General features: G+C 41.2%; 1 protein-coding gene across 2 annotated transcripts in view; it reads right to left on the reverse strand.

Moving 5' to 3' along the window:
• The window catches only part of oxr1a (oxidation resistance 1a), an 88,824-nt gene that overhangs the window by 3,377 nt on the left and 70,470 nt on the right, over positions 1 to 14,977 (reverse strand). The window contains exons 7-12 of one of the 2 annotated variants that reach the window (XM_037676437.1): positions 14,204 to 14,859; positions 10,257 to 10,422; positions 6,304 to 6,469; positions 3,515 to 3,595; positions 2,169 to 2,294; positions 40 to 192 (exon numbers count right to left, since the gene is read on the reverse strand). In XM_037676437.1, coding sequence (XP_037532365.1) covers positions 40 to 192; positions 2,169 to 2,294; positions 3,515 to 3,595; positions 6,304 to 6,469; positions 10,257 to 10,422; positions 14,204 to 14,859 — 1,348 coding nt within the window. The remainder of the gene's footprint in view (positions 1 to 39; positions 193 to 2,168; positions 2,295 to 3,514; positions 3,596 to 6,303; positions 6,470 to 10,256; positions 10,423 to 14,203; positions 14,860 to 14,977) is intronic. The other variant, XM_037676438.1, reaches the window with a different exon arrangement.

Below are 14,977 nucleotides of genomic sequence, written 5' to 3' on the forward strand. Positions count from 1 at the left end.
GTTCACAAGTGAACAGCAGTGGGTTTCTGTTCAACGTACCTGTCCATCACTGTCCTTAATGACCAGAAGGACTGGGGTGTCCTGGCCCTGCATGGCTCTGTACAGCGTCTTAATGCTCATGCCATGCTTTGACGTGCCAAAGGCCAGCGCCCAGGGGTACCCGATTGTCCGTGGTGGGAGATGCCTGGCAAGCTGCCGAAGAGGGAACAATGAAAGATTAGGAGCAGGATGACTCAAGAAAAAAGAAGCTGAAACACTAAAAGGTCACAGCCACCAACGCTCAATTACATCTGCGGTGACATTTTAACACCGTCTTGTGTTTAAAGACCAGTAACGGGGCTTGAAACAGCGAGATCAGCCTCTAGAGAAAGCGAGGTCCAGCACCTCCTCAGAGAGCCTGCGTGCCCCGCTGCAGACTGACTGAAGGATTAACAGAGGCCGTGGCTCAGAGGGAGATAAGACCAGCACGGAGCAGCTGCAGAGCACATACTTAACTTGAACTGTCTAACACAAAACATGCTGAAATACATGGAAATAGTGCAACATATTTTTACAGCACACTGCATTTGTTTTGTTCACTCTCCAGTGACTCATCAGTTGCTTTGTTGTTTTCTTGTTGGCTCAGCACGTGCTTCAGCTGAAGCAGGAAAAAATGAAATTACAAGTAGGTGAGGGACAACGTGGCTCTGTGAACTACTGCAAGCCTGGCCTCAGGTCCTCAGAGGGATGAAGGAAAGCTGCATGCTGGCACTTTACCGCTCAGTAAGACCCATGAACACTCGTATCTTTGTGACAGCGTACGTTCACCTGCAACGTTTGTAGGAAACACTTCACGTCATCTTTCCTTTGGACAGAAAGTGGGTATTTCCAATCCCCACTCTTTGTCCTGCAACGGGGGACAACAAAGTTGACATGTTTTTGGACAGCTGGCTGAGTGGTTAGAGCAGTCGTCCTCCAATGGGAGAGTTGGGGGTTTGATTCCACCAGCAGTCACATACTAAAATGTCCCTGGGCAAGACACTGAACCCCTCGTTGCCTCCGATGTGTGTCCCATCAGTGTATGAATGTGATAAAGCTCAGATTAGTCTCTTTAGATTCAGATTATCTGTGTAGACGTAGTAACGTGCTGTGTGGAGGTAAACGAGGGCACAGGTTGTAAAGCGCTGTGAGTATCTGGATTAGATAGAAAGGTGCTATATAAGTATTATTATTACATTTACCACGTTTTTAACTTAAAGTACTGTAAAGCAGTTTATCACAGCAGATATTTCTCTGCATCTTTGAGGAGGCATCAGGTGAAATGCATGCTGAGAACACATTTGGTGGAATTGTTTTTGCTGAACGTAGTAACTGAGCCACTGGTCTAACAACAGTTAATGTGTAGATACAGACGATAGAGCAGAGACTACACCTGCTGTACTCCCTGAGCACACGGAAGAAAAACTATTCTGACAGTAAACTCCATGACTGATTTACATACATGATGTTTGACAGTAAAATGACCTGCATCTGCTCTGAATTTGCATGTTGGTTTTCAAGCCTACTGGATAAAACAAATGTTAAGTTTGATACCTTTTTATTACATTTTCAGAAAAAGTTTAAAAACTAGATTCTCAACTACAAAATTACTCAAATGTAAATGAACAAAATGATTGTTGGGAATAAATTTTATAAGTGGATTTTTCCTGTTTTTCTTCAAACGTGCAACCTTCTGACAACTGAGCACCGACCGGACAGAAACAATTAACAATGCTTCTGCGTGTTTAATAAATCACCCAGATGAGCGAGTTCAGCTGAGTGGTTTCCAAAAGTGCTCCTCGTTTTTCTTGAAAACAAATTAAACTTTAATGCTAGAAATTGAGCTAAATTCATTTAACAACTTAATGCTTTTTAATGCAAATATAACCTAAAATAAACAAACTACCCTGTTCATTTTTGTTGAATTATGGGAATATTCAACAATGGATGGAATTCAATGGTGTTTCAACAAAACTGAGTTTTACAGCAAAGAGGAACAAGCAGTACCTGGCAAAATATTTTCTAATAAAAACGTCTGGTCTTTTAGGGGCACTAGATGAACATTTAGTGTGTCTTGTCATTTGTTATTAACTAGTGTCTTGTTTGTTAGGGATGCATTATACAAAGCAGGTTTGTGCAGCAGCCATTACCTTTTCTATCTGTTCGACCTCCAGGAGTTCACTGGTTTCTCTGAGATTGGGTTTGAACGTCTCAGGCTCCAGTTCAGCTTTGATGGACAGGCCATGCTTGGAGTTCACCTCTTCTTTGGTGGTAATCTTCAAGAGTAAAATAGTGTTAGTGATGCAGATGCATTGACCAGCAGAAGTTTAACATCCTGATGCTGAATGGGTTCAGTTGTAGCTACTGTCACAACTGATTTTTTTCATTACAATTACTCACTAATATATCAGCTTAGAGCTATAACAACCAAAATGTAACTTAAAGCTGAGGTAGATGATAAATAACGGGTTCAGATGCACTGGTCTGATCATGAGAAACTAGTCTTAAATCATAGTCCTACTTCAGCAACAGAAAGTCAAATTAAAAACAAAACACAGTTTGATCTTTTTAGGGACTTTAAATCTAGTTGCCCTGCCCAAATTTAGAGATGTAGAGTTTACTAGTAACAAAATGACGATCCAACAATCTAATGAGAACAGCTGAATATATTTCTGCCACTCTCCAACGCCAGATGATCAGGATTGGTTTGGCAGAACTCGGAGAGCAGCCTGGGAGATGAGAACGCAAAGTGAATAGGAAATGAACCCAATGAATAATTTGCACTTCACTGTTTGACATTTTCTCTGACCGACCGACTGCTGTGGGTGATTTATCCTTCTCGATAACAGAGGCTGATTGTGGGGCACTTTGCCACTGGTGGCTGGGAGGCTCTCATGTTTCAGTCCTCATTCAAATAGCGCCTACCTGCATTGTCCTTGGACAACATCATTCATCTTGTAAGGGGAGTCTTACTCCACCCTCTCACCACCTCACCATACTCTCAGTCCACATGCAAGCCACATTTCTCACATTAATAGGAGACACCTCTTACTGAAAAAAACATCTTTATGCACCCTAAACACCGCCTACACTGTTGTGTACGTCATCACTAACAGCTAGCACGTGCTACCTACAAGTCAAGACTGATTTAGAGGACTGAAATGTTGTTTATGTAAAACAAGTCTAAGAACGTAAGTCTGACACACGAAGATAAGACTCATCACGTGGAAATCTCCTTGCTCCAAGCAAGACAACATATCTGCGCTAAAATGATAAAACATTTTCTGAGTCAAATGTCATTCCTAGTTGAGCTGGTCTTGCAACTTTAAATGAATCTGATGACAAACTACTCATTCTTAGATGCTCATTTAAATAAGATAATTATTATGTTAGTTTGCAGCAGCAGCAGCAGCCTGAAGTAGGCATCCTAAAGACGTGTCCGTGCAGACAGTAGGAGTGCTGAGCAGAGAGAGGGAAACTGAGCTGGTCGGGGCACCTGGAGTCGTTTGCAGAGCGAGCGCAGATCTTCACTGTTTAGCGCATCAATCCGACGGTGGTACTCCGTCAGAGACACTACCTGGCAGTACAAACACAGGAACAAGTGCAACATAAAACTTGACCGCTTTTATTTCTGGCCATGGGGAGGAAAGGATGAGTTCTGAAAGAGTAAACCAAGCAGTGCAATTCCAGCACTGTTTTTTTTTTTTTTTTACGATAAGGAAAATGTTAGGAGTTTGATAAAACAAACTGTAATGCCGGCAGAAGGCCAGTGTTTACAGCTGAGATCAGATCAAGGAATAAGGAACGTGTATTTAATATCACATAGTCATTTTGCATGTTTGTGTAATGTATTGAACATCACTCATAAAATCCCAAGCACTAAAATCAACGCTGACGAGAACACGCTGCAGCAAACAGAGAACTGATGAGAGCGTAAGAAGAGTGCTCATTAACAACACACAACAGCTGAGGTCTATTTGATTAAACAAAACTTGCGGAAGCTGTCTGAGAGCATCATCACTTCACTTCGCTACAGTCCAGACAGACCACAGAGCATGGCTTTGTTCCAACAAACAACTCCCTGGCTGCTTCATACTCCATGACGACGTCTGAGTCTTCAACCAAGTTAATATACGACACTAAAATCAACGTGAACGAGACAAACACAACAGTCATACAGACACACGTATGCAGACATTTCATAACAATTATTCATAAAAATTACATTTTAACAGCGAGATCACGTTCTGCTCATTCTTTTGATAAAACCATGTCTTTTCTGGTTAAGCTGACCATACACGGTTCAATAACAAACTTAAAAAATATACTTGTGCTGCTCTCACGACTTCGCCCAAGCAGTTTGACAACTACTTAGAAAACAGCTTTCAAAGATAGCTAAAACTAATAATGGTTCTCAATGAACTGGGGTGATTAATAAAAAACTGTAAACATTTAGGTTTAATATGTTGAGTCAGGTCCTCTGGTGCAACACAGACTTGATCATAAATGCTATAAAAGCTCAAATTAGCCAAGTGTAAGCCTCTCAACCAGCCGAGGACTGTGTGTACCTACTTGATAAATGTGTGGCAATGCAGTTATGTTAATAAACTTGTACTATATTACTTCAAAGTGTTGCTAGTAGCTCTGATAACTTTTAATTAACCAAGACGACCAGCATACACAGGAGCACTGTCACCACTGACAATAATATAGTGGACAGATAATAACTGCACATTTAACCATAAACACACAAAACTAAACCAAAGCGGTAAAAGAATTAGCCGGCTAACACGCTTCGGTAGCAAGTTAGCATAGCATGCTAACAGCAACAACAACTGTCCATAAAGAAACATATGTCATCATATTCAGACATACACAGGTGTACTTAGGGGTCTGCCTTTTCTCCTGGTCCTTCCCCCTCTTAGAAAACATTTCCCGTTCAATGGACGAGCTTAAAGGTAAAAGTCACATTACGGACCCTTTAAGTTTTCCGCGCGTCACTAACAAACCCGGAGTTTTGGCAACTGGCATAAAACCCGAGAGACTGCCGGACCAAAATAGAAGTCCTTTTTTTATGAAAGGGTCTCTGCGCTGCGTGACACCCCCACCGTCCAATGGGAGCACGAGGTGGGACGGATACTGGAATCTCATTGGATAAAAGAACTCAATGATCCCGCCTCACAGCCGACAGAATTTAAAGAGGCAGTAACACAATTTCCCCAGAAACTTTATTTCCTGCCAATTTAAGTAACGCTTCCCCTATTAGACATGATCAAGTTTCTTTTAAAAATTATTTTTAAAAAACGTAATAACGTCATAATTAAGGTTCCCGTTTGATTAATCAGATGCCATGGATCATGTTGCCTCTGTTGTGTAGAGGCCCACAGACAAACAAATCAGTCCACTTTGTTTCCTACATCATTCATCCACATTAAAGTTTAAAGCACATTCTCCATCGTATCGGTTTCTTTCCACAACCAACGCATCTTTTTCATTAATCACAGGGTTCAAAATGGTTTTGTTTGACTACTGTAGAGCCCATCCACTTTGCATAAACTGCTATAAGTGTATAATATCTAGATGAGCAGACAACCTTCATCTGTGCCTCTTTTTCTTACTTAAGCAATTTGTAAATCCACAAAAAATAAATAAATAACCGGCAGAACCCACATCGATGTCACTTTTTTGGGAAGCATTTTATAATCAAAGAAGCAAGAACACAGCGATATTAGTCATTTGCCATTCAGAAAATGAATCTGACAAATGCTGATCAACACTAGTAACACTCACACAACAAATAATGAAAAACTGCCATATGATGGCTGAGAAGAATTAAAAAAATTACACAAACATGCAAAACACTTTGGTTGGAAGTTCAGAAAAGCACATTTCCAAGCAAAGCAAGTGGGACACACCTTACACATAATTTGCAGTGGGACAGAAAATTGACACAAAGGTTTACTATTAAACCAAGAAATATGCAGTGGTGCAACAAAGGTGCAAAATACAGACGCTTAATACAAAAATGTGACTTGCCAAATACATTATTCAGATGGTGTATAAATAAAATCTACACAACACATACACAATATGCACTGTACAAGCAAATCAACTCAGTATCATTTACTGTAACAATAAATCAAATTATAGAACAAAACGTGTGTTTTCACAGGTTATGGATTAAATGACAGTCATAGACTGACCATAATCCATGTGTGAGGTTTGATACGACACGTATAAAGACATTTGAGGGCATGTGAGGAAACTTATTCTCCTAGACCTTACCTCCCATTCTTTGACGTTGAGCTCAGTGACGGGCTCATCATCAGATGTTTCTGATATCACGTGTTTTTTGACAACCATGAACCCTGGTTCTTCATCCATTCCTCTGACCCCCTCGCCGTACATGTCTGGGCTCCACTGCTTAAAAAATACGTACAGATGGTGTGATCTGGAAAAAAGAAACAGAACAAACATTTAAAAATAAAAAGAAAAAACTGCATTAATTCTGTAGGAGACACATCAAGTCTCACGAGTTACTAAGTTTTAAAAACATCAAGGTACGTAAAAGACTGTTATTATTACACACTGTGACAAGATTATTGCAATTTATATAGTACTTGTTCATGATTATATGAAAGAACAACTTGGTAGTTAAGTAGTGTATTACTACTATCACTGCTTTGGTATCTAGAAGTTGTTAAGTTTAACACTACTATTTGGTTCTTGGTAGATAAAACAAAGTGATCATCTGTTTTCTGAAATTGAGTTTTAAGATGAAACTGAGCAGGTTTACATTCGACGGCCCTGCGTACTCCATCCAAAGCAGTGTAGCTCTCATTGTTGCAGTTGTGTGACAAAAATCACATCATTTTGTTCTCAGAGCAGCTTCGCCCGCCCCTTTGATACAAGACCAGGGCAAAACCTTTCCTCACAGGCATATGTGCCAAGTATGGCGTGACTGGTCAGAAGTTTGTGTGCGTGTTTTGTCAATGTGGAAATGCTCTCGGACATTTAGCTGTACGACTCTTCAAACACTAAATCAGTCAAATGGCTAATAACTCCTGGATGGAGATAGTGCAGACATAGTACATAGTACGCTGGGCCCTTTAGGATCCTTTCACAAAGTAAAAGTGCTATCTCACTGAACCGCAATTAGCTGGTAAACAGTTTTATAAGGGAGTCTCTTGAGTCTCTACAGAATGTCTCGGGACTTTCATGGGGTTCTCAACTTCCTTGTGTGAGCTGTAGAGATGCAAAGCCCTTGAACTTCAGTTTTGAACACGTTCAGAAATTAATGCAACAACGTTTCTCTCAAAATAGTTGTGAAAATCATCGTAGATGTCTTGAAATCATTCAGAACCCATCCTAATGCAGGTGTCTTCAACTCATCTCAAGAGAACTAGAGCTGCATTCTGACAGAAAACACCCAAAGCAAATGTCCAAGTCTAAAGACCACGCTCAAGACAAATAGTAAAGATTGAAAAACTAGTCCAAAGTTTCCAATCTTCATTTCAAAAGTGTATGTCAGAGGAATAAATCATAAACGTGTGTGTGTGTGTGTGTGTGTGTGTGTGTGTGTGGGTGGGTAAACTAAAGTGGGAACAAAGTGAGCTGAGATGGGGAACAAAATAATGGACACAGCCAAGAATGCAACTTTGCAAGACTTGCAAAAAAAATATGTCGTTGGCTGCTAAAAACGTAGCCACATGGCTCAGTGGTCACTTGGTCAAAAACGCTCAGAGTTCAGTGAGACTGCAAATGAAACTTCTCAGATTCTTCTGTAATTTACCTGCAAACTAGTCTCTCAACACTTGCAGCTCATTGAGATACCATCATAAGTAGTGTGCACAGCTCTCATTGGAGGGGGGGGTGGGGGGTGGGAAGCAAAGCAGGGAGAAAGATGCAGCCACCTGCAAGCGTTCTTGGCCACGCCCACGTTCCCTCTCTGCACAAAGATCAGCTGATCAGCTGCAGGAAGAAGCTTACTTATCCTGCAGCGGTCTGCACAGAGGTGCAGCAGGTGCTAAATAATTTAAAAATATTTTAAATAAAATTCCATGCCTATCATGCGGCTCATCCATCAATCAGCCAATTGTGTGTCATGTCCAATCTTATTTGGAAAAACCGTGATAGAGCGAGTCTGCGAAAAACAAACCGCTAATTAACAAGGGACTACTGTATAGCTATATAAGAATAAATGACATGAAAAATAAATCAAAACATTTCTCCATTTTTAATTACAGCTTGATGGCTCAACAAAAGCCTGAACCCTTATGAAAATATTTACCCAGCGAGAAGTAAAGTGTAATATCTGCAGCTTGTTTGTAAGCTAAGAGCTGAAGGACGGCGGGACAAAACAATCAGCGTCACATGAAGCATTACCAGCTCCAGATCTTTATAGAGAAACCTGTAGTTCAGAGCCCACCTCTTCCTTCCTATGCGAAAACACCTTTACACAATATGGCTGGTTCCCTTCTCAGATGATATAAAGATCTAGTAATAAGGCCCAAAATGTACCAAAAGAGGAAGTTACTTTACGTTAAGCATGTCAACAGTCAAACAGAGTACAAACAATGAGCACATGCTTTTACACAAACAGAAAACATGAGTCACGTCCCGCTAAGGATGGCAAACATCAAAGACTACAGGCAGACATTGAGCTGTTCTGAAGGTCAGAGCTGTGTTTAGCTCACACAGTGGCCCATCATTTTTATTTCAAACACTAAAAAGAAAACACTTAGAGCCACATCTTTGCAGGTCGCCTCCCATCTAGGTCAAGCAAAAGAGAGACCAGCTGCATCTGAATAAACAAGACCGTTAAGGTTGTCCTGTCAGAGTGAAAGATTTATGATCATGTCCTCCACACACCTTGGCCTGCTTGCAGCACAAAGCAGAGACAGGTTAGGAATAAAAAGTGGCAACACGTAAGAGCCCTGCATTTTAATACCAACTTTGAATCTGCCATATACTCAGGTTATTATCCCCGAGAGTGGCATGTGCTGCAGCTAACTGTTTATTTCAAGGTAGATGTTGTGGCTAGGCCAGCCATGAGCAAAAACAACAAAAGCTAAAAAAAAAACCAGCAACAAAAATAAATGAACTCTAGCATTCCATGAAAATAATGGATATCATCAGTTGCCTTTCATGCCAGAGTTTTAAACTAAGAGCACCTTATGATAAGATGAAGTCATAGGTATTTTGGTCAAACTTTATTAACAATATTACACACCATCTCATGAGATATTGCAAGAGCTCATGAGATGCGTTTGTGCTTGGCGTATGTATTAGCAATGACTCTCAGCTACCACCGTGTCAAATTTAGATTAATATCTGTAAAATACACAGCAGAGTTACAGACATCTGTGTGTAGACTAAGGTTGATTAGACGTAGTGGTCTTGAATGGGATCAACTAAAATTTAATCAGTTGTAGATGCACAGGCAGTGATTACTTTCTGAATGTTTTATTTGCCCACTGACTCACAAGATATTTTGTTAATGTAACATACAAATGAACACACGTGTGCACACTATATTGTGTTTTTGCCTTTGGCAGCAGGTGATAATAAAGAGGAGGAGGATTTCAGTGTCATTACTTATGAGGCATTCCTAATATTGTAGACACAAAAATACATGCCAGTTTGCCTAATTCCAATTCTAATATGCTGGAAGCACACTTGTGTCTTTCTGCTGGGTGAAGTCAATGTAAATATGAGGCAGCAGTATATCCAGACCTACTGACCCAGCTCAGAAAAACACATACAAAGTGAGGCTGATGGTTTATGTGAAGCACTGCACTGATTTTAAATGCAGGTCAGAAACACTTCAGCAAATTTGCAGGTAAAACCAATTTTAAGGATACATACATTGGCTCTGTGTGTGTGTGTACCACAGCAGCATACGCTCACCCTGCAGAGTGAATAAATCATAAATCATCCTGCTGTCTAGCTGAGACAGAACCAGGTAGGGGGAGTAGAACGTGACAAAACGCTCATGTTGAAATGGTCTCAAATATGAAAGGGACTGGAGATGAGGCGCTTCAGGTCTTGTGGTTTGAAAGAAATACATCAGATATTATGGTCTCACTTTCAATCCATTCCTTTATGTATATTCTAACCACAGCATCAGAAGGGGCTCCACGACTTTAAGACCTGTTATTAAATTCAACACCAACCCTTCATTTGTAGTCAAATGCAGTCTGCTGTGGAGTTGCGGGTGGTGTGGCAGAGCTACTGACCTCTCTTGGGGGACAGCAAACCAGTACTCGTTTTTCTTGCCCAGCTGGGCGTACTGCTGCATGGAGGCACTGGCGTTGGAAACAAAAGTCTTCTTCATGGGTTTCCCCACTCGCAGACACAGGAACTTGTGAGAGCGATGCTTCCTCTTTTCAGCTGACCCTGTGACTGAAGCAAACACAGTCACACTTTCACAGAAGCAAAACATGTAGCTTTGATTTAAAAACCAATCATGGCAGTTGTTTTGAGGTTTGACTTATTATTTGTTAGTCATATAGAAAATATAACGCTCAGGAAGCCAGATCTCACAGAATAACCAATATGAATCTGGATTCTGTACAAATCAAATTTACAACATACACATTGTTATAAATGAGTTGAAGAAAACCTCCAATCCCTACTAATCCAACACTACATACTTTGAGCTAATCTAATCTAATGCTGACTAGAACTCTATACATTTTGTGGGAAAGCAATTATATTTTGTTAAATCATTTTAAACTAAAACACACACGAGAAGTCATCTAAAATTAAACCATCTCCTTAACTGAACGTGTACATTCATGATCATTTTTGTGACTTACTTTTATTTTTAACTGAATTAACATTAGTCAATATGTGGCATAAAGACACCAGATATTACATTTAGTATTTTACTTTTTATTAAAAGTAGCACTAATTTTCTTTTTTTGTGAAAGAATATCAGCAGCTTAGTATCAAGTCACAGTCACGGGAGGCTGAATAAGATCACCTGGATCTTTATATCAGCAAAACTCCAGCACTGACAGCCCACAGTCAGTAAATAATGACAAGCTGATCTGTTTGTGGGTTCAACAGAGACACAGCCGGTTATTACTGGTGCCTTGCAGCAAGAAGGTCCTGGGTTCAACTCCTGGTTGGGGTCCATCTGTGTGGAGTTTGCATGCTCTCCACATGAATGTGCGAGTATTCTCTTGGTATTCTGGCTTCCTCCCACAGTCCAAAAACATTAATGTTAACTGGCTACTCTAAATGGACCTTAAGTGTGAGAACGAATGATTGCTCATCTCTTTGCAACTCTGTTAATGGACGAGCAACCTGTTACAAGACGTTCCTCCATTTCTTGCCCTAAAATTGCTGGAAGTAGGATCCACCTCCCTAACTCCTAACCCAACCCTGAGCAGGACCAGAAAATGTGTGGACAATGATCCAATATAACATATCTGTGAGTGGTAAAAGTACGTGAACCTCCAGGATTATCAGTTAATTCGAAGGTGAAATTAGAGTCAGGTGTTTTCAATCAATGGATGATGATCAGGTGTGGGTGGACACCCTGTTTGATTTAAAGAACAGGATCTATCAAAGTCTGCTCTTCACTACATGTTTAAGTGTATCGTGACAGGAACAAAGGAGATTTCTGAGGAGCTCAGAAAAAGAGTTGTTGATGCTCTTCAGGCTGGAAAATGTTACAAAACATCTGTAAAGAGTTTGGACTCCACTAATCCACAGTCAGACTGATTGTGTAACAAATGGAGGAAAGTCAGGACCATTGTTACCCTCCTCAGGAGTGGTGGACCAACAAAGTTCACTCCAAGAGCAAGACATGGTTGGTGAGGTCACAAAGGACCCCAGGGTAACTTCTAACAACTGAAGGTCTCTCTCACATTGACTAATTTAATGTTCATGAGTCCACCATCAGGAGAACACTGAACAACAATGGCAGGGTTGAAGGAGGAAGCCACTCCTCTCCACAAAGAACATCGCTGCTCGCCTGCAGTTTGATAAAGATCACGTGTACAAGCCAGAAGGTTATTGGAAAAATGTTTTGTGGACAGATGAGACCAAAATAAAACTTTCTGGTTTAAATGAAAAGAGTTATGTTTAGAGAAAGGAAAACTCTGCATTCCTGCAGAAGAACCTTATCCCATCTGTGGAACATGGTGGTGGTAGTATCATGGTTTGGGCCTGTTTTGCTGCATCTGGACCAGGACGACTTGGTATCATTAATGGAACAATGAAATCTGAATCATATCAGAGAATTCTAAAGGAAAATGTCAGAACATCTGTCCAAGAACTGAATCTCAAGAGAAGGTGGGTCATGCAGCAGGACAATGACTAAGCACACAAGTGGTTTTGTACCAAAGAATGGTTCAAGAAGAATAAAGTTCATGTTTAGGAATGACCAAGTCAAAGTCCTGACTTTAATCCAATCCAGATGTTGTGGAAGGACCTGAAGCAGCAGTTAATATGAGGAAACCACCAACATCCAGAGTTGAAGCTGTTCTGTACGGAGGAATGGATAAAATTCCTCCAAGCTGATGTGCAGGACTGATCAACAGTTACCAGAAACATTTAGTTGTAGTTACTGATGTACAGTGGGGGTGGGGGTGGGGGGTGTCACACCAGGTATTGAAAGCAAAGGTTCACATACTTTTACCACTCATAAATATGCAATATTGGATCATTTTCCTCAATAAATAAATGACCAAGTAAAATATTTTTCTCTCATTTGTTTAACTGGGTTCTCTTTATCTACTTTTAGAACTTGTGTGAAAATCTGATGATGTTTTAAGTCATATTTATGTAGAAATATAGAAAATTATAAAGAGTTCACAAACATTCAAGCACCACTGTATAATGACATATAAATTGTATATACCAGTGTATATGCTTGTATTTGTGTTTATAGAATACTGTATATTTTCGATTTACAGAAAGTGCTGTTTCCTGTGTCAGCTCCTCAAAGTCTGAGGTTCTCAACCAGAACTGGGTGGAATGCCCCCTCCGGGTTGGGTTGGGCTGGTGACTTTGCACCATGTGGAGGAATTCAAGTATCTGGGTGTCTTGCTCACGAGTGATGGTAGGATGGAGCGGGAGATGGATCAACAGATTGGGGCCTTGTTCTCAGTAATGAGGGTGTTGCTTTGGTCAGTCATGGTGAAGAATAAACTGGGTCAAAGGCTAATTTAAATTTAAAAGGCAAATACAAATGGCCAAAATGGGCTTTCTTCACAGGGTGGCAGAGCTCAGCCTTAGAGATAAGGTGAGGAGTTCCACCATCTAGAGGAAGCTCGGATATCAAAAGGAGTCAGTTGAGATGGTTTGAGCATCTGATTAGGAAGCCTCCTGGACACCTCCCTTTAGAAGTTTTCTGGATACACCCCCCTGGTAGGAGGCCCTGGGGAAGACCAAAAAAGTTGCTGGAGGGATGGTGTATCTCTTCTGGCTTGGGAACACCTCAGGGCCTCCCAGAATGAGCTTGAAAGTGTTGTTGGGGAGAGGGGTGTCTGAGTTTCTCTCCTGAACCTGTTGCCTCCCTCCATGACCCAACTACAGATAAGTGGTAGAAGACGGAGATGGAAAAAGGGCTGTTTTAATTTTTAAGAACTCCACTGCAATCCTTTTAACTAAAAATATCAAAGATCATAAAACCCTTTTTTTCCATGAATGTAGACCTCTGCATTTGTATAAATGCAGATTAAAGCAACACCAGATGAAAATGTGAAATACAAATGAAACCTCTATGAATGTGGTCTCAGATGGTATTTTGATGTTGGGTCTAATCGTTTGTCGAGCTTCTCTCCTGTGTCTATTTGTGATATTGTGGTGTTTGATGGCTTTTAGCACATCACCCAGAGGAATGACCCGGCCGCTACAGCCTGAGATCAAAGAACTGCACATAACTGAATAAAGCCACGCAAAGCTTTGCAAAACTGATAAGAAATAAAAAGCATGCCATTTCCCTTCGTCTTTGTATTCCAACAGTGCATAGGAAACAGAAAGGTTATCAGGAGGCAACATGAGCGTTATAGAGAAACCAGAGAGCAGAGAAATTCACTTTGATTGCCTTCAGAGGATAATGGATGTCAGAGAGCAGCTAAAAGATAACAGGGCCATAATTATCTAGCTACAATGTCCTATACCTGCACAAGGTAAAACAAACCCATGATCACTCAGTAAGTGTGGTTACCCTCTGCAGAGTTTTGTAAGTCGTCCTTTTGTGTTTCCTCTGTATTCCCCTTCTCCTCATTGTCTTGTTGCATAGTGTCCGTTTTAGAGACATCAGTCTCCTGGTTGGCATCCTCCTGTGGAGCAGCTGACACAGAGGCGGTGGTTGAGCTTAGAGACCCTGGGCGAGATGTGCAGCTGCTGTTGGGCTCCTGGGCCTGGCTAGTGCTGCTGGTGCTGGTGGCGTTAGTGGGTGTGCTTGGGGGATTCTCTCCACTGGGCTGATCTGACCCCGTGGGGGATGACTGGCTATCATTTACTGTGGCAGTGTCTGTTGTATTGTCCTCTGTTTTTGCTGCAGCAGGCTCCTCCAGCTGGCTGACGGAGCTGTGGACACTGCCCGGGGCATGTGAGCTGGTGACCTCCACCTGGGTAAGGGTTTGCACAGACTCTGTAGAATCATCAGAGGACTTGTCCTGCTGGAGGTCCTTGTTGGATGCTTGCTCCTCCTCTCGAATGGGGGACAGCTCCGTTTCTGTGAAGACATCCTCTGATATTGAGCCCCCGGCGCTGCGTGGGGCAGTGGTGCTGCCGTCAGTAGCTCCCAGCTCCTTCAGTCGATGTTCTGGATCCTTCTGCTGGGACGGGTGCCTCTCAGCTGGCAGAGGCTCCAGGTCACTGATGAAAAAAGATGAAAGAGACAGTAAAGATCAAAAGAATAGTTGAAAGGCATGACATTTTCTTCATGTTATACATTAATTCATGCTGTTATAGTTTGAAATATATATATATATAT

The sequence above is a fragment of the Nematolebias whitei genome, chromosome 5, assembly GCF_014905685.2.
Source record: "Nematolebias whitei isolate Nwh7 chromosome 5, NemWhi1, whole genome shotgun sequence".
NCBI lineage: Eukaryota > Metazoa > Chordata > Actinopteri > Cyprinodontiformes > Rivulidae > Nematolebias > Nematolebias whitei.